Source organism: Spodoptera frugiperda, chromosome 25, assembly GCF_023101765.2.
Source record: "Spodoptera frugiperda isolate SF20-4 chromosome 25, AGI-APGP_CSIRO_Sfru_2.0, whole genome shotgun sequence".
NCBI classification, from domain to species: domain Eukaryota; kingdom Metazoa; phylum Arthropoda; class Insecta; order Lepidoptera; family Noctuidae; genus Spodoptera; species Spodoptera frugiperda.
This window is the reverse complement of record NC_064236.1, coordinates 17,979,991-18,000,487: the sequence shown is the minus strand read 5'-3', so window position 1 is coordinate 18,000,487 and position 20,497 is coordinate 17,979,991. Positions and strand designations below refer to the sequence as shown.

The window sequence follows — 20,497 nt, the reverse complement described above, 5'->3', positions numbered from 1 at the left end:
GAATAGTAAAAATGTTGGTGGGATAGCATTTACACAATTTCTTTTACGTTTTCGTATACGTAATAAGGAAACTGGTTGGTTCAAGTTCAATGGCCCGACAGTACCTGTAGTGTTGCGAGTTTCGAGCGATCCTGACCTTCACAGATGACGTCACACATCCCGCGTACAACTTTGTTTAGGAATTTAAACTTTGTGTTTACAGGAGTAGAGTTTGTTTTTATTTGATGTTTGGATAGGAGTTCCTTGTTTGGTGAAATATAGAGATGTTTATGTGTTGTTTTACGTAGACGTATCGATTTGCGTTGTTCCAGTTTTGTGTGAGGGTCGTCGTTCGCGATATTATTTTGATTTGTCGACGTTGAGTGTAGACTTTGTCTGTAGACTTTGTGGTGTGTATCTTGACATCATTAGGTACCGTATTTAGTTTGATACGTCGAATGGTCTCTAGGTACTTAAATATTTTAAATAATTATTTACATCCCTACAACCTACTATATCTCTTTATACATATATAATTCTTCTGTAGGTGTAAGTAACACTATAAAGATATTTAATTTTTTATTATAAATGCGAAAGTAACTCTGTCTGTCTGTCTGTTACGCTTTCACGCCTAAACCAGTGAACCGATTTTGGTGAATTTTGGTACATAGATAGAATAGACCCTGAAGAACAGCATACACTACTCGTTGTACAAGTGAAACTTTGTATTTAGACTAGACTAGATAGGAATACCGATATGCCATTTCAGTTCAAAAGAGTACAGTTCCCATAAAAGCCGCATTTGCTATGACAATACTTAAATAAATCTCAAGGACAGACGCTGAAAGTGGCTTGTGTACATTTAGAAAAAAAAAACAGTTTTTCGAAGTCGCGGGCAAAAGCTAGTTTTAATAATAATCTATTAGACAGATTCACGAAATTCAGACAATGCATTATCGATCGTTAATCTCGTCTTACCTATAAACACAAACATGTTTCTGAAGATACCAGTTATACTTTCACTAACTGGCGATTCAATAAAGTTATGGAAAAGATAAACCTCGGTTAACCTATTCTTGCGTTTCTGAATGCGCGAAGAGCCGTTCGATAACTATGAAACCGATAGCTAGTTCCTTATTACGCCACTAGATGGGTCTCATAAAAAAGTATCGACTAAAATTAATTATATCAATTAAATTAGTTGTACATTATTATTAAATATTTTATAATAATTTAATTAATATTAGATATGTGGCCACAAATAGTTTTATTTTATTATTTACAATGATTATAAATAAAGCGGCTGCATGAACGACATCACTGACAGTTCTTTAAAAAATAAACTGTTAAACTCATTGTTTAGTTAGAGTTAGAGCAGGGCTGATGATTTCACTGACGTGTATTACAGTGTTCTTCTCAAAACGATATCTCAATTTAAATTCTTCATCAGAAAACATTTCGAAAGGATTTCTCCTACTTCGTAAGTTTCGGGACTGATATATTCGAAATTAACTCCAGTACTTCCAAACCAGTCTCTGATGAACTGCAGGTATTCATGATGCTAGTATATTGTTAAAATATTTCGTTTTCACTGATAATAGTTTTAAATAATATGTATAGTCCAGTCAATTTAGTATTTCACCCATAGGACATTAAAAATACGTCATGGTTCCGAAAACCATGTTTCGTCAAAATCAATTGTTTGAAAGATAAACGCTTCCAAAGTGGAAAAATGAGGTCTATCGAATGTGTCCTGCTCTCTAACTTTAAACTAAAATAAGTAAGTAAGAAAACTAAAAAAAATATATGCTGTAGATTTTAATGGAAACTTTCAACGAAAATTTGTTTGAACGAGATATCATAATTAGTTTTTAAGACGGACTCTATCTCGAAAACGGTTCACCCTATAAAAAAAAGTTTACACAAAAGATGTAAAGAATTTTGTATTCTGCAATATTGGTATTAAATTCAAATACCAAAAACCCATAGGAAATGAGATATTTCCAAAAAACCGCAAAATAAAACGATTTTTGGGACCTTTGACCCTGAATTTTAAGAGTTGCTTACACCCTACCATATGTAGGTTTTGAGACAAGTTTTAGGGGGTCAATATACAAGTATATACAAAATTACAGCTGGGTAACTCGCATTCCGAGATTCTTACCTAATTTAACTTTATTTGACTGGACTAGTAAACAAAAAGTTTATGCAGCTTATGTCAATGAAACGTCAAATAAAGTTATGGAGCCGATAAACGGCGCGCATTGGTCAGTTAAGTTAATCGAAGTTTGTTCGGAGTTTGACACTACGTTGTTCAGAAACGCACATACGTAAGATATCGAACCAATAGCGCAAACGAATATTATAACGTAATATTCTATCATAATAGTTCAGCTTCCGTTCTTCGCAAGCAAAGATAATTCGATTTCCGCGGCGTGATAAAATTGTAAATTCTGTTTGATGCTCTCTACGAGCTGCGAGTATGAAGAGAAAATATTGTCTACGAAACAACTTCTACTTTAAAGCTATTATAAATATATTATTACGTTATTAAGCTTTTATAGTGGGGTGGTTTTTAGACAGTAAGAGTCGGACACTCCCTCTCGCCTCGCCCAAGGCGGTAGAAGTGATTGAATGATTTTCCCCTTTAAAAAAAAACATTATTTCTGTGTAGTTTTCACCATTAAGGCTGCACACGCGACGGAAGTTTAAAAAATGGAGTAACTTTTCCCGTTTTTACAACATTTCCCTTCACTGCTGGTTCTAATGATCGAATCTTGATGAAAAGTATACTATAACCTGCCCAAGAGTATGAAGAATAATTGTAGTTTCGCTAAAATCCGTTGATTAGTTTTTTACATTTGCATTTTTAGCATCTAAGTCGATCATTAATCGCCTTCTGATAGTACTTTATTTTTTTAAATATATTTCATGTACAGAATTGACCTCTCTACAAATCTATCTTTTTATATATAAAAATTAATCGCTAAATGTGTTGGTAAGCGCATAACTCAAGAACGCGTGGACCAATTTGGCCAATTCTTTTTTTTATGTTCGTCGAAGTTCAAGGATGGTTTTACGGCGAGAAAATATCAAATAATTGTCGGAAAAACCCTAAAAACTGCCCTTTTCTTTATCCCATACAAACGTTTTCCATATAATACGTAGGATAAAGTTCACTGTTGTCTAAGCAATCTAGGTGTGTGACGTCCTATCATCAAAGCAGTGTGCGTTGGAGCACAGAATCCTTACTAATATTATAAATGCGAAAGTTACTTTACTGTCTCTGTACAGAGATAGAATAGACCCTGAAGAACAACATAGGCTACTTTTTATGTCAAAAAATAGGGCAGAATGGGTAAAAGGGGGATGACTGTTTATATGTAGTCATTTTTAAAACTGTAACAGTGAAAGTTTGTATTTTGACACTTTTAGTGTAAAACCAAAGAACATAGGCTACTTTTTATCTATATCTATACTAATATTATAAAGAGGTAATGTTTGTAAGTTTGTATGTAATGGGTAATCTCTGGAACTAATGATCCAATCCTAAAAATTTTTTCACTGGTAGAAAGCTACATTATTCCTGAGTGCTATAGGCTATAAATTATTTTTATAACATGTATATTAACCGAGCAATCACAACTTTTGTCTAGCAAGTCGGACAGAAATAGCTCATAAAACAGAATAATATGCATGCGCTGCCTAAACAACAATTTAAAACAATGTATGGCAATCTGGCTTGTCTTAATGATTTCTACAAAAAAGTCCGCGACACCATATTTCTATCTTTTATATTTTATACGTCCTTTATTGTTTTTTTAATCGGCTTACTTACTTTGGTTGATTATTTAAACAATTATTTTATATTAAATTATTAATTATTATCAAATTAAATTATTTCAGTATCACCAGGACATCATACAGATAAGATTTGCCATTTACAGTAGGTATGTCAATAGGTCAAAGAGTTTCGGAGATATTGTAAAATTACTAAAAAGCAAAATGTCGCCAGCACAATTAACACGTTTTGTGCGGACGTTTTATCTATTCACCCATATGATAGACGGCATTCTGCAAATACGTAATTTTTCTGACTCGCGGTGATAAGATTTTCCATGGATTGAAGACTCACTCGAATTATTATCCCCACGTTGACGTTAGTTGGTGTTAAAAATAAGCCGGCAAACGTTCAGACGGATCACCTGAAGGTAAGTAATCGCCGCCGCCCATGGACACTTGAAACATTAGAGGCGTTACAAATGCGTTGTAGGTCTTTTGGGGGTTAGGAATTTAAAGGTTGTAGAGGAATTAGGAAGGGGGGGGGGGGGTTTGGGGTAATTGGTCCTCCGGTAATCTCATTCACACAACGGAAGCATTGTATTCACTCTGGTTGAGCCGGCCCATTCGTGCCAAAGCTTGGCTCTCCCACACTTACCTACTATAATATACATTTATTATAGTCGTGGAATAGTATAACTTGGAAAATCTATACTTATCTATACTAATATTATAAAGCTGAAGAGTTTGTTTGTTTGAACGCGCTAATCTCCGGAAATACTGGTCCGAATTGAATAATTCTTTTTGTGTTGGATAGTGCATTTATCGAGGAAGGCTATAGACTATAAAACATCACGCTATGACCAATAGGAGCCGAGCAGAGCGGGTGAAACCGCGCGGAAGTAGCTAGTACTACATAATTAAAAAACTCAAATCTGCCAGATATCATTATTTGTTCCACGCGGACGAAGTCGCGGGCAAAAGCTAGTAGCGAATAAAAACGGTATAAGGCGTAGAATGGTTGATAGAAGAGATTAATGTTTGCTTGAAAATTCGTCATTTTCGTTAATACTGTTGCCTGTGGCTTCACTCGCGTTCGATTCGTACCTAGGTACCTACTTATTTTAATCGCCAATATCCCTACTACCATACTAATGTTATGAATGCGAAAGTAACCCTGTTTGTGTTGAGGTTACGCTTGCATGAATGTTTTTTTATGGAATATAACAACGAAACAATGTATTTTTTTTATTGATAGGTAATTAAAGGATAATAATATAGATAACCTTGGCTACTTTTCATCATGATTATAAAATGATAAATCAGCGGTAGTGGTCTCTATGGAATACATATCTTTAAAAATGCTAACAGTAACATATTCTCAAGTAATTCACATTTTACATGACATACGGCAGCATTTTGATCACAAACCACTGACCTCACAACCACGCGGACGAAGTCGCGGGCAAAAGCTAGTTTATTATAAGTATAGACTGATTTTATTAGAAAAGTACATTTTAATTTTTTAATTCCGTTAGATATATATTTGCTTGTATTATACTTCTGTGGAATAGTGCTAGTTACTTGTAGTTTCATTTGAGCTATGTTATGCAATAACGTGTCAACCCTAAAAAACCAAAACCGGAGAAATCTCAGCTCAAAGAAATTAACAGCTACAAAAAATACTCACAAGGTATTCTGGTTTTATCCAAAACTTATTAAATAGGTCATCATGTGTTCTAGTGATTCAAACACAGCTTAATAGAGTGAGAGTTACAGGGAAAATTAAAATAAATGAAATAATGATGAATTGTTTATTGCAAAATTACAATCATGATATTAAGATTTTTGAAATAAACATATAAGCCCAAATAGTTTATTGCAAAATTTTACCAGAGCATTTTTAAGTGCTAAAATGTTTTGCAAGTCCTTGACATATTATTGTTAATTAATAAAAATCATTAAGAAAATAGGGGAGACGTTTTTCCAACAGTGGAACAAGTAGAACAAGGTAACAAAAAATGCAGCAAACTTACGAACATAATTAAAAACTTGAAAAAATCAACAAAATTGAGATCGATAAGAAATCACAGCGGTAAATAATTAATCAAAAATAAGAGATCAGTCTTCTCCATCCTCTGATAGCTGTTCAATATCTTCAACATGATATCCATCTATATCTTCATCAATAGAAACACCTGGAGTATGTTTTAAGAAATCATAAAATGGTTTAGCGTCTCTCGGTATCAGTTTCATTAAGTCTTTTAGATCTTTTAATTTTTCTACACTCAAAGACTTTCCATTTGGCCAGCATTCGGGCAAATTAATATTCTTTAGCACAGGCTTACGGCCTTTCCCTGCCTTCTCAAGATTAACTATCTGAGCATCTTCTTGCGCAATATCAGTTTTGACTTTCAAAATATAGGGAAATGGTTTTTCTATCACTATCTCATGCAGTTTCAACCAATTAACTTTGTTTTTGGCACTGTCAACTTTTCTATTTGTTATAGCCTGTTCTAGTGGCCTGACAGAGAGCATATCGGAGGGTATCATTCTCGAAACCTCAAACTTCTTATTCTTCTTTGACTTCTGAATACTTTCTGCATAATCTTCTAGAGTGTAAAGCCTTTGTTGCGTTTTCAACTGAGATTCTATAACACCAAAATTGGCATCATTTGGTAGGAAGCTATGCCCTGACAAAAGAAACCGCAATGTAATCGATTGTAAAGATGTGTGATGTTGCATGGTATGTATTAACATAAGAACTAACTTAATACTACGATTTTGGCCTCCACATGAATCTGCCCATAAGATTAGATCCGTTACTGGGGATTTTATGTTATTCAAAATGTACTTTCGCAAGCAGGATCCAACTTCTTGAGTACCCTTTCCACCTTCATTTTCAAGCCATAAGTTAAAAATTGAGCGTTTGCTACTTCCTATATAAATCCCTAAATTATACAAATTTAGCTGCCGTTTGTAATAAGCTATATTAGTAGGTATTTTTGGAAGTGGATGGGTTTTTTGCATATCAAAAGTAAGTGTTTCTACAGTATTTTTCTCTGACGCCAAATTCAGATCTGCATTCATTTGCTTTCTAAGCTCTGATGCTTTATTAATATGCAAATCGCGTTGCTTTTTAGCTTCTTCAGCTTCTGTGCCTGTTAATGATTTTATGTTAGCTGCAAAAGTGTCACAAGTTTTACATGTGTCACTTTTTGGGGCTTTAAATCTGAGGTTAAATTTTTCATAAAATATTTTCTTATAAGTTGCAAGACTCGGTAGGTTTTCATTTGTCGGATATTTAGCTTTGAATAAATCGTACATTTTTAATAGGTTGAGTTCAGTATTCAAATAACGACTATCAGTCTTACCTCTACAATAATGGCTAATATATTTGGGAAACGAATCAATATGGCCCACTATTAGATTAATGTCATCTTCATTGAGTTTATTTTTGCCACCACTAGCTGTTCCTCTATTGTCTTTGAAATTAGATGATCTATTATTTTTTTGCATCGCTACATCAATTCTACTTTGACAAATACCTAAGGTTTTCAAAAACGTTTGTTTGCATATTTCGGTATCACAAAGCATATATTTTCGTGAATATATTCTCTTTGAATTTGACGAAGTATACGTCCTAGCTTTATGAGTTTGTGTTACTTTACCACAAATGAAAGCACATCGACCTTCGAATGACCCAAGAGACCAAAATTGATCAAATACTTGTTTCCGGCTATCAACTGACAAGATCGTTGTGCATTTCTTTTTGCAATCACAATGGTATGTACTGTCGAATTCTTTTGGTAATACTTCTTTTCCTTTCGCACTGATATACTTTTCGTTTACATTGGCTCTTCGTTTTCGCTCTTTTCTAGGCTGGTCTTCTACTTTTCTTTTTCTTCCGCGCTTGGGTCTACCGATACTATTTCTCTCTAATTGCTGCGCATTCTCACGAATTGATTGTGGTTGTTCGATATAGTTTAAAATGTTCGATTGATTATCATTTTCAGTCAGTTGTGTTGCAGATATATCTATGGAATCTTGAACAACGTTATCAGTATTAGAAGTTACTACTTCTATTTCCGCGATAATTTCGTTTCCTTCGTCATCGTAATCATTAAACATACTAGAAAGGTTGTTAGGAACAATGTGTAAATCATCCAGATGTATTAACTGAGAAGTATCTATAGACTCTTCTATATTACTTACATTTAAATCATTATAGCTTAAGTCACGCTCAAAATGTTTATAAGTTAACGAACGTGAAGCAGTATTATGACGCTTAAGATGTAAATCCTGTTTCAACTGTGCTAAAGTTGTTACGGCTCCATTGTAGGAAGATTCTTCTTCTTCAGATTCTTCTTTTTCATCGTTTTTATTACATAAATGCTCGTCACGAGCCATTGCGACAAGCTTCTGTGCCCTAGAGTTCATGTTATATACCTGAAAATAATTTATTATTGGCTTTAGTTTCGTAATATGAAAAGTATTATACGATGCAAGGTTTTAGCACATACCTAAAACTTTTCATAGCAATTTCGCAATAACCTACTAAAAAAATTAATATTTTAATGTTTTTATAAATTACCATCATCTGCCTACAACGAGTTTAAATAGACATTCTTATATGTTATTGTAACCTTCCCTCATAATAATATTAGCTTCTCTTTGGATTAAATTATAGAATAATATAAAAAAGATAAATACACTAATCGTTTCGTTTAAACTACGAGTATTAAAGCAATAACCAGTTACAAATTACACAAATTTAAATTGTCAGCTTTTTCGTAATTATCGGGAAGATATTTAATTTCATTCCAATTACATGGTTCTTTACGATGAGAAACACCACTTCAGTGCGTTATTGACTGTATAGAACAGGAGAAAACATTATAAGCAAACACTGAAAACTTACCTTGTGCCTTGTTGCAACAAGTAGGTACTTAAAAACTCTTGTAAAATGATGAAATTCACACAACCCACAGTTTCATGAATATTACACAATACTACACTTACATAAAATTTCACTGAAAGGCCCCTTATTCAACGAAAACAAAATTTTAAAAGTAATTGTCGCAGAAGAAAAGCGCGCGTGTCGTGACAGGTTTGTAATCGATTATTGCAAAATTGTTGAAGACTAGTTCCGCAAACTGCAGGAACATATTTTTGGTAGATGGCGTTTTTATAAATTTAGTACATGCCTCAACATTTTTTTAAGGGTTCAGGAGACAGCCTACAAAAGCTAGATGGCGTTAACTTAAAATTCATATTTTTGTGGGTTAACAGGTTATTGCATAACATGGCTCATTTAACACATGAGTTATCTCCGTACTGTATGTATAAATTGCTAACCTCGAGACTTCGTTCGCGTGGCTGTCGGAGTTTGAATGGTTTTTGATACAAATCATGTTTTATATTTATTCTAGTGCTTTTTTATAAACAGCATTAGCCGTGGAACGACCTGGAATGTACACAAAAAGTTATTGGGGTTGTTTACGCGTGAAAGAGGTACTTATAATTGATATGGGAAAAGCATCCAATACTTAGGTCCATCCCCGTATCGGATAAGGTCTGGTCCTGAGCCCTGGGACCTTAGTCTGCTTAGTCCCCTGTTCAGATGCCATAGAGCTCGTTCAGCGCCGAGATGTAATTGATTCTGTTCTGCTGTTTCTGCTCGTTAAATTGAACCCACTCTCTCCCTTTCAGTTGCTTGCTAAATTAGCTTTCATCGTTCAACCGCGCGAACATAATTATCTCTGGCTGTTGCTAATTTGCGAAAGGTTTGTTTTTTTTCTAGAAGACATTTCAAAAATTTTCAAACCGATATACTATGGAACCAAATAGTAATAATAACTACGAAGTAATAAAAACTTGCTTAACTTAATTTGCAAGATATTATTTCAGGCGACAGCCGATCTACGACCTCATAGGAAAGGCCTGCGGGCGACTGACTGGGGGAGTCAGACGTCCGCTGTATAGGCGAGAGTAGGCGTTAGCGTAGTGTTCCACGCTCGCTACTCGAGGAAGGGAAGTAGCCTCCCAGGGCCGCTAACGTGGCGGGACCTGCCGCAAACGTAGCGGTAGGTCGAAGCCTGCCGGGTGCGGTGAATCCGCGAGGGCAGCCCGGATCACGGCCACAGGCAGTGGAGGAACACCGTGGTGGTTTTAGCCAGTATGAGTCCGGCATGCTCCTCCGTCGGGTCCATGAGGATATCCAAGAAAAAAAATATTATTTACTTCGCGAGGTTCAAAATGAAGACTGAATATAACCAATATCCTCTTTGTAGAGACGAAATGATTGAAGATACAATCAAGGTATGACCTTTGTAGAAACAACAATTTTCATAGACAGAGAACTTTGAAAGACAAACCAATAATTGAAAAGTACGTGCGCTCGCCACAATGCCATCTATCGATTGTCTATATTCAATATTCCACGCCGCTGATCTCTAGACCATAGTCCAGTCTAAGTTCGATAGATGGCGCTGTTTTAATATTTTACTTTGGAAAGACTATCATAATTTTATTAAATTACCTATTATTTTTTATAAGGTGTTAACTGATTACGATGAAACAAAAAAACTTAATGTTACTTCAATTTACATACCTTTTGATAGACCGATCGGATTGCAATAAAACAACAACTAAATGTTACTTGAAGTTACGTTCAATCAATAACATCAAAGAGATCAACATCAATCAATAACATCAGAGAATAACATCAAAGCAGTATTCGTTGGAGCACAGAATCCCTACTAATGTCTGAGATACAGAGTTACTTTACTGTCTTTGTACAGAGATAGAATAGACCCTGACGAACAACATAGGCTACCTTTATTTTTTATATTAATATCTACAAAACGACTTTTCTACAGTTTTATTATATTATGTATCTATCTATACATAATTATGTATTTTTTTATGGGACAAGCCCGCCACAATCTCCCATACCGCTCTACTCCATACAACCATGAAAACACCGGAATATTGAAGTCCGGCGCGTCCCAGGGACATGAATGATTGTCTTGGATCCCGCAACGAAATAAATCAGAAGATATTATTAGAGAAGAAGAAAAGAAAACGATAATTTCCACTTCCCTCGGTGAATTTAATGCAGGAGACAGAATGACTTAAGCCTTAAGGCACAAAGAGACTCCACAATTATCTTTATCTCTATATATAAAAATCTATTGCGGTTCGTTCGAGGACCCTGTGGTCCCGAAATTATGTAAAGAACAAACATAAAATTATTTTTTTTTTGTGTTTTGTTTTGCTTCATTATCTATCCCTACCTCAATAGTCAAGGTTACCAATTACAAATCGATCCACGAGAAACTTTCATCCTCGTTTCTACTTTTATATTTCTTTTACTTTTCATTAATTGGATTAAGACTACAGCTCCGACCTACAATCAGATTGAGGGCAGCAAGGCTAACTAGAACCAGCTAACTTAGAGTTGGAGTGACTGTCTCCTGCTCACTACAGTATAAATTAATGGTTAGAAAAAGATATTCTACATTTTTTTTTCAAGTAATAGATATTTTAACATGCCCCTGAATGGATTACTGATTTCCTTTAGCATTACAATTTTTGCTACTAGTACATTTTTAGGTCAATATTTTATCTTTTGTTTTATTTATCATAAGTTCATCTTTTATTCATAACAGTCTGAAAAGAACTTGAACTTGAAGTACATAGTTAAGTACTAACCTTAAGCCGTACACTTTAGGATTAAAGTTATCAATGTTAGTTATATTTCTATCAAAGTTTGGTGTCGTGCACGTTGGTACACAACTAATAGTGCACTATTATTTACATAGTTATCTGATCTATATACTTATGTACAGCCTTGGCCAAAAGTATTGAGCACCTTACAAAGGACATCAACCAAAATGGGCTAGAGTTTTGTAACCGTGAACAGCTGTATTGAGAAAAAAGAAGTTCAAAAATAATTTAATAATAATATTTAATGAATTTTGATTTCTATTCGGGAGTGTAAATATAAATAATATTAAGTAAGAATAAAAACAGTTTTCTAATTGATTATTATTATTATTGGTGACACTGTTGACGTGACAACAGTTTTGTGACAGTTCTTTTTCGTATCATATTGTGAATATTATTTCGATTTTGGCTATTTTTGACGACTGTGCTATTCAAAATGGATTCTGGTGATTTTCTATCCGACGACCCCGGCTCACTCTTAGACTCAGTACCCGCTTCAATCGTTAACCCTGGCAACGAAGCCGCTTTACATGACGACGACCCCGTAAACTTGGACTTTCCGATTTTGCCTAGTGAATCTATATATTGTGTCATTTGTGGAACTGAAATCACTCACAGGAGAAGACACATTGTTAATCTTGTGGAAGTGCAGCGAGTTATACTGCAATGGATCGCACCACAAGTGATAAGTCATTAAGTAAGTAAGTGTAAGTGGTTGCTGCGCTCATATCATGTCTGTGATATGGTATTTAAGTTGGGCAAGGCATGAAAATGTAACTCCACCAGCTCAGTTTCTAGAAAATGTTTTGTTAACATATGAAAATGAATAGTTTCACAAATAAACGATTTATTTTAAAGTGTTGAAGTTTTTTCATAATTATATTATGTTTAATTATTAATTTGATACAAAGTTTCTTATCTATACGTTTTCTTTGTACTGTAAGCCGCTCAATAAAATAAAAAATAGTACAATATTTTCATGTTCATGTTCAAGCCCAAACGCCATACAAAGATACGCCAATACGCCGCTCGATCACGGTAAGTATGGAAGAAAACCAAATCTACTGTTGAAGTATTTGTTTGTCGGCTATCTATAAAGATTTAAAAACAATGACTTATGCCGCAACTGGGAATAAAATATAAAGTTCTAAGTGTTATCATTGCAATATGCCAAAACGAAATGAACTTTCTTCAGAAATACGAGTGCCGATACAGCTTTTGCATAGCAAGGAAATCACAAGTAGAGCTTTCCAAAACTGTGAAATGTTTGTGCCAATCCGAATCACATCAAAATAGACCGGGCGCAAACGCATCACCACAGACTGTCAGGTCGTCAGTTACCGAGAGAGTCGTTAAGAAATAGGAAAAAAGATCTTCAGAGCTCGCTGCTGAGTTGTCAGACTAAAATAAGAAATCAATTTCTGCTCAAACTACTCGTAGAAGACTTCAGGAAGCTGGTTTGAAATGCTGTAAAGCTAGGAAGAAGCCATGGCTCTCCGACAATAACGTAAAAGCTCGGTATAAAAGGGCCTTACAACACCGAACTTTCACCACAAATCAAAGTTTGAGGTGATTAAGTCAATTTAATGCCCTAATAAAATAATATAAAACGGTTTAAAATCCAAACGCATAGATGAGTTCTTTTGTTTTCCGGAACTCAATATTTTTCTCTTTATTGCAGATTTTTGGTACCTACACCTGGTGTGTTGCCGGGGACCTTTGTGCGTTGCCGGGTGGGCGAAAAATTTTAGCCAAAGTGTGTGGTCCCAACCGTAAAACACGGCGGTGGCAACAAAATGGTCTAGGGTTGCATGACCGGTTCTGTAGATAGCGAATTGTTCGTGTATGAGTGCCGCATAAGTGAAGTAAGTTATAAGTAAGTAAAGGACATCAACCAAAATGGGCTAGAGTTTTGTAACCGTGAACAGCTGTATTGAGAAAAAAGAAGTTCACAAATAATTTTATAATAATATTTAATGAATTTTGATTTCTATTCAGGAGTGTAAATATAAATAATATTAAATAAGAATAAAAACAGTTTTCTAATTGATTATTATTGTTATTGGTGACACTGTCATGACAACAGTTTTGTGACAGTTCTTTTTCGTATCATATTGTTAATATTATTTCGATTTTGGCTATTTTTGACTACTGTGCTATTCAAAATGGATTCTAGTGATTTTCTATCCGACGACCCCGCCTCACTCTTGAACTCAGTACCCGCTTCAAACGTTAAACCTGGCAACGAAGCCGCTTTTCATGACGATCCTGTAAACTTGGACTTTCCGATTTTGCCTAGTGAATCTATACAATGTGATAGGGGTGAGACTTCTAACCCGTTAAGGCTGAGTACTACATCTAATTTTATCGACAAAAGTCCCGGGTCGAAGGGGTCGAATCCCCTCCCCCTAAAAGTTATGGCTATTTTAATATTTTTTTTACTTTTTTTGATATCAAAGGTTGTATGCGTCATAGAAACAAAAAAAATACTACAAACGGTAGCTAATAACCTTGGCTAACTAATTCATTACTTTTTTCATATGTTTGATAATGTTTTGGTGAGAAAAAAAATCATTTTTGAATTATTTTTACCGAAAAAATCACAATTTTTCAATATTTTCAATTAGGGGTTCAACCCCCATATTATTATTTTTGTCGATAAAATTAGATGTAGTACTCAGCCTTAACGGGTTAGAAGTCCCAACCCTATCACATTGTATATTGTGTCAATTGTGGAACTGAAATCACTCACAGGAGAAGACACATTGTTAATCTTGTGGAAGCGCAGCGAGTTATACTGCAATGGATCGCGCTACAAGTTGTAAGTCATTAAGTAAGTAAGTGTAAGTGGTTGCTGCGCTCATATCATGTCTGTGATATGGTATTTAAGTTGGGCAAGGCATGAAAATGTAACTCCACCAGCTCAGTTTCTAGAAAATATTTTGTTAACATATGAAAATGAATAGTTTCACAAATAAACGATTTATTTTAAAGTGTTGAAGTTTTTTCATATATTATGTTTAATTATTAATTTGATACAAAGCTTCTTATCTATACGTTTTCTTTGTACTGTAAGCCGCTCAATAAAATAAAAAATAGTACAATATTTTCATGTTCATGTTCAAGCCCAAACGCCATACAAAGTGGTTGATGTCCTTTGCTAGAAACTGCGTTCTTGGCTTCATTCACGAAACTTTTCAGCGAGACGAACATGGATAATGTTAAATTCCAGCAGGATAACGCAAATCTGCCCGCACTATGACATGGTTCCGAGAAAATAACATAGAGCTTCTTGACTGGCCTGCCCAGTCGCCAGATTTAAACCCCATAGAATATTTATGGGTTTTATTAAAACGCAGAGTTAGGCGCCACACTATTAACAACAGAGAAGATTTGAAACGCTACCTGTGCCTAGAATGGAACGCGATTATTGCTAAAGACTGTAAAAATCTTGTTAGCTCTATACCAAAAATATTTTTGGCCAAGGCTGTATATGAAAATCAACTGATGTTCGTTAGTGTCGCTAAAACTTGGGACTGGCTGAGATTTGACTGGTCTTGAATTATTTGTGGAAATCCAGGGAAGACTTAAAAGCTGAAAAAAAAAAATGTTAGAGGCGTTGCGAAGCTTGCCGGGTCAGCTAGTAGTATATAAATCTTTTTGATAAAAAAACATTTCATTATTTACTATATGTTACATGTAATTGTGGAATAAATGGATCGCATATAAATTACAAATGTTTTCAAATCACGTTCAGTTATTTTATTCTTAGTTAGGGTAAAACACACTGCCGGGGCGAGCTAACGAAGCCTATTGTTTATACATAGCGTGAATATTTGTGTTCGCGGACCAATTAATGCCCTTTCGTGTGAAAACATTAAACAATACGAATTACATGCAACATGTGACTTGTATTTGTAAATACATTGTATTTTAGATGATTTATTAGGCGGAATAGGTGTAACAATGGTATTAATTTCTGTGTAATTAGTATATGGCTTCGTTGTTCATTAGTCTGTGGCAACGGCAGAACAGAATGCATTGTGGCCCAATTATTGAAACCTATACCCTCTGATACCCATAATAGTCCAGTCAATTTACCTCGGAATTCGAGATACCCCAGCTGTAATTTTGTATATACAAGTATATACAAAATTACAGCTGGGATTACAGCGAGATTCTTACCTAATTTAACCTTATTTGACTGGACTATAAATACAATAATAGGAAAGTAAGTATCCAACGTGTGAAAGTATTCAACACTAGAATTGAATGTACGATTTTCTTGGAGCCAATGTGGATGCTAAACTTCAACACTTAATTAATACTCGAAAACAAACTCTCCGTGATAGAAAGGAATCTAGAATAGCGGTAGATGAAGGTCCCATGAATCACTTTGGGGCCATTGTGATGGCCGCTAGAATAACTCAGGCTAAAGAAGTTCTGCTGATTGGTGACGTGAATCAACTTCATTGACCGCGACAACCTCTTCCCCCTCATTTACACCCGCCCTACACACATCGTGGCTATAAGCCAAGAACTTCTCTGCACTCACAGAAACTTAATGGACGTGGCATATGGCTCTTGGTACTATGTATCTTCTTCACACCTTTTACCCCCGAAGGGGTAGACAGAGGTGCACATTATGGCACGTAATTCCACAGTATAATGTACACCCACTTTTCACTATTTATGTTGTAAGTCCCAAGTAATAGGTGGTGAGCCTATAGCCATATACCGGGTACATTTCCAGACTCCGTGCTACTACTGAGAAATTTTCGAACAACTGAAAAAAGCCCTGTGGTGCTGTGTACTGTGGCATTAATTCGGCTAGGTCGAATGTGAGAAGCTTGAGTTTAAAAGCTTTTCAGGAGTGCTGATCCCAAAATCTTTACTGAACACGTTATACCTAGTACATACCTAGGTAAAAAAGGAATCCTTCAAAAACCAGGCATACGGATCGGATGTGGGATGATGCGTATTCACAATACACAATACGCGGCAGTAGTTAATGTGAACACAGTGCAGAGAAAACTGATACACAACAGCGTACCGCATGCCGTCGTAGCTATATCTCGTCACACTGACAGCTGTGTGCGCAACGTAACGCGATCAGCAAATTCATCAGAATGGTTATCGGCGCTCTTTTGGGTGGGGAGAGCTCCTTGAGTTGTCCTGCGGAGACGGTGACATTGTCGTGCTTTATTAATATAGTTAATGCGATAGCATAATATTAATTGGGGAAAAAGTCTTTTCGCATTATAATATGTATGAACTTGTAATAAAATCTCATTGGTTTTGTATCTGGCTGGTTTTGCTATCATTGAAAGTTAAAATTTTAAAGAACATAATTCCAAATTCAAATTAGGAAAATGTGTGGGTTTTCATTTGTTTTTCGTACTGTCAAGATGAGTGAATCTAATGAAGAACTTCGATACATTTTAAAATTTTACTACAAAAAAGGTAAATAAAGGTAAAAGCTGGATACACAAAAAAGCTCTATATTTGGATACCTCACGAGCTCATTGAAAGAAACCTAATGAACCGTGTACTCATTTGTGATTCTTTATTGCGACTTAATGAAACCGAATCATTTTTGGAGAAGCTGATAACTGGTGATGAAAATTGGATCACGTACGACAAGAACGTCTGAAAAAAGTCGTGGTCAAAGGCCAGCCAGGCTTCACAGACTGTGGCGAAACCCGGGTTAACTCGCAATAAGGTGATGTTGTGTGCGTGATGGGATTGGAGGGGCATTATTCATTATGAGCTATTACCACCAGACAAGACTATAAATTCTGAACTTTACTGCGAACAACTGATGAGATTAAATCAAGAAGTTAAGAGAAAGCGTCCGGAATTGATAAACAGACGGGATATGGTGTTTCATCATGATAAAGGTGGACCTCACACATTTATAGCCACTCAGCAAAAATTAAGACAGTTTGGTTGGGAGGTGGTAATGCATCCGCCGTATAGTTCTGACCTTACCTTCAGATTTCCACCTGTTTCGGTCTCTTCAGAATTCTTTAGGCAGTGTTAGGTTAACATCACGAGAGGACTTTTGATGAGAAGTCCCAAAATTTTTATAGCAATGGGATCATGTCACTATGTACAAGATGGCAAAAGGTTATTGAACAAAATGGTACATGCATACTTTAGTGAAATGTAAATATAAACTAAAAATCTTAAATGCTCTACAGTCACAAAAAGAATTCAAAAACATTTAGAACTTCTAAATATTTGCCGTACAAAGATCTTTGCAAACATTTTTTTGCCTGGAAAAACACCAAAAGTGGTTTATCCAGACCCTAGCAACCTACCCTAAACTGTTTTCAATCCTTACCCGTTGTTATAAGATATAGAATCCTTTGAAGATGTTTGATTCAAGGGTGTAGCTCGAAGTACTGGTGTATGAACAAGTAAGTATCTCCGAAGATACGACATTCGACAAAAGCTAAAAAGTCTCACAAAGGCTATGGAGTCTTTACTAACGAGTTGTGTCAGTTCTTATAATTTTTAAAAGAAAAAATATTTTTAATTGTAGACAGGCTTTGGTTACGGTACTTTTGGCTATAAAACGGAATTTTGGGCCTTGCTTTTAAATTTCCGAAGCGATGAAGTTGAGAAGCTACAGAAACACACTTTAAATGTGATCAAACACCATTTCTCTCTGTTTTACAGAGGTACCAGTACCTACTACGGGTTATATTATTTCCTAAAGACGCTCGACCTCGCCAGGTATTTGAGACCTATCTCAGCCTTGCGATATTTCTAGAATCATAGTCGTCATTTGACTACATGTGACCTAGATACTGAAAAGTTATTGTAGATTACTGCATGTAAAATACAACGTGCAATACCGTACCACTTGCACTTACAATGCAATAACGTGCCGCAGATACAATCAATATAAATTGTAACATAACCCATTGTCATTGTTCTACAAATCAATATTGTTTCATTGATGTAAATGCCTGCCACTTGAAGTCGGCAAACACGCTGTTTCATTTTGTAAACGTATTAGTTGTCTAAATTGGCATTCTAATGAATTAAAGGTACAGGTTAACAGGTCACAAACATACTTGTAACGTGTGGGGCAACGATTTATCAAAGAATAAGTAGAATTCAATAAAAATATATTTACAAAAAACTTCACTATACTACACTGTAGGCTCATAAGGGGTTTCTTTCTGGTTCGAATTCTGGGTCGTGCAAAGTGTCCAGGTGCATAGCATAAGTATTTTCTCATCTCATATTTTATGTCATAACTTGTGATTCGTAGGTTCGCGGAACAATTAAGACATGTCGTTGAGCTGTGTTAAAAAAGTTAGAACTCTTAATGTCGTTCAAAAGTTTGTTCTATAACCTCTAACAAAACAAACCGACCCCTTTGAACTATACCTTGAATTTACACTAAAAAATTCAACAAATAATAGTGACAACTTCAGTAACAAATACTAGTAATTCATAGAAAATACAACGGTTTTGTACATTCGTGAATGGCCTCATTAATTATTGAAAGGCCAGGGACGTACCTATACCGTTCGAGGCCCGTGGCAAATACATCGGTTGGGCCCCTCTCTCTATATAAAACTATTTTTTAAGAAAAACTGATCAACCTCCTTCAAAAATAAAAAGCTAAAGTGCGAACCTCCATTATTTTAAGTCGAGTAATACATACATCTAAAACAAACTCATGGTTCCAAACGCAAGATAATCGTGCACAAACATACATACAGGTCAAACTGAGTACCTTCTTTTTGAAGTCGGTTAAAAAAGAGAAAAGTTCAAAAGAAAACCTCTGTCCCCTCCAGGCATGGCATTTTGTCGACTTGCCACACTGTATTTACGCCGCTACTTAGGACATCAACTAAGGAGTATAACAAATTGATTACAGAGTAAAGGTAATGGTAGTTGAATGAGTAATGGCCGTCTTCGCATTGTTAACGAGAACTAGACGTTGCAAGTGTCGCATGTTACACGTAGCATGTTTAAACATTTTATAAGTTGCTTTTGTTTTTAGTTTCAAAGTATAAATATATAGGTTAATTTTAGAATTGGTTTTATTGATCATTTATTGATTTAAAAGTATAGTTTTGTTTTATTAGTTAAAAAACAATTTTGTTCTTCAGCAAGTATAAGGTACTTGCGGGTAACTAGGACCACCTTATTTAAAATCGGGATATAAAGATGAATAATTAATAGAAAATAAAACGGCACTTATCAAATTAATATTAATCACTTCTTTATTAATTAGAAAAATACCAATCATCACAATTACGTTAATATTACATCACGTACAAAGTAACCTATTTTTAAAAAAACCGGCCATTTGCGAGTCGGACTCGCCCATGAAGGGTTCCGTAGCAGCAATTAGATGACATAATATAAAAGTTATAGAATAACTTGGTTTTACATAGTGTTTGTATAAACGATAAAGTTATATTAAAGGTTTTTGAAAATGTATTATTTCTTAAAAACTAATATTGATATCTCGTTCAAAAGGCGGCGAGCAAGGGTAGCTCGCCGCCTGGTCAGAACCAGATCCGTGCGTGCGGTACGTCGCGTTCTGCGCTCGCCTCAAAGAGCCACCACAGATGCGGCCCAGTAGGACTGATGCCTGATCCGGAGCTGCGGACTATCTAGCGGGTTTACCGGGGCTCCGGTTCGAAAAGCAGAAATAGGAACAGGGTGGTTTTTGGTCAGTACGATTCTGACACTCCATAAAATTGACGAAGTTTAACATTAATAAAGTTATCTTAGGTAGGAACCTGATGGTTTCTACTTTAATATCATTTACCTCTCTCATTTCTCCTGTATAAGGTTAGCTTCAGTCTCTTGTTTTTTCGTTTCTATTGTCCCTTTTGCTTTCTTGTTAATCTTGTTTCTGGTGGGTTCTATTGTTTTGTTTTTTTCATCTTGTTTAAGTAATCTGTTCTTCATGCGAGTTTTTTAGCTTTTGCTAATCCATAATGATGATCTCTCTATATTTTTAACACCTTTT

General features: G+C 35.3%; 1 protein-coding gene and 1 long non-coding RNA gene across 2 annotated transcripts in view; one reads left to right on the top strand and one right to left on the bottom strand.

Annotated features, from left to right (window-relative positions):
* The window catches only part of LOC126912340 (uncharacterized), a 125,954-nt gene that overhangs the window by 55,192 nt on the left and 50,265 nt on the right, over positions 1–20,497 (top strand). The window lies entirely within an intron of this gene.
* LOC126912320 (uncharacterized) lies at positions 5,362–9,074 on the bottom strand. Its single transcript, XM_050703983.1, has 2 exons — positions 8,681–9,074; positions 5,362–8,208 (listed from the first exon to the last, which is right to left on the bottom strand). Exon 2 carries the CDS (start codon positions 8,197–8,199, stop codon positions 5,881–5,883), a length of 2,319 nt encoding a protein of 772 aa, XP_050559940.1. The 5' UTR covers positions 8,200–8,208; positions 8,681–9,074; the 3' UTR covers positions 5,362–5,880.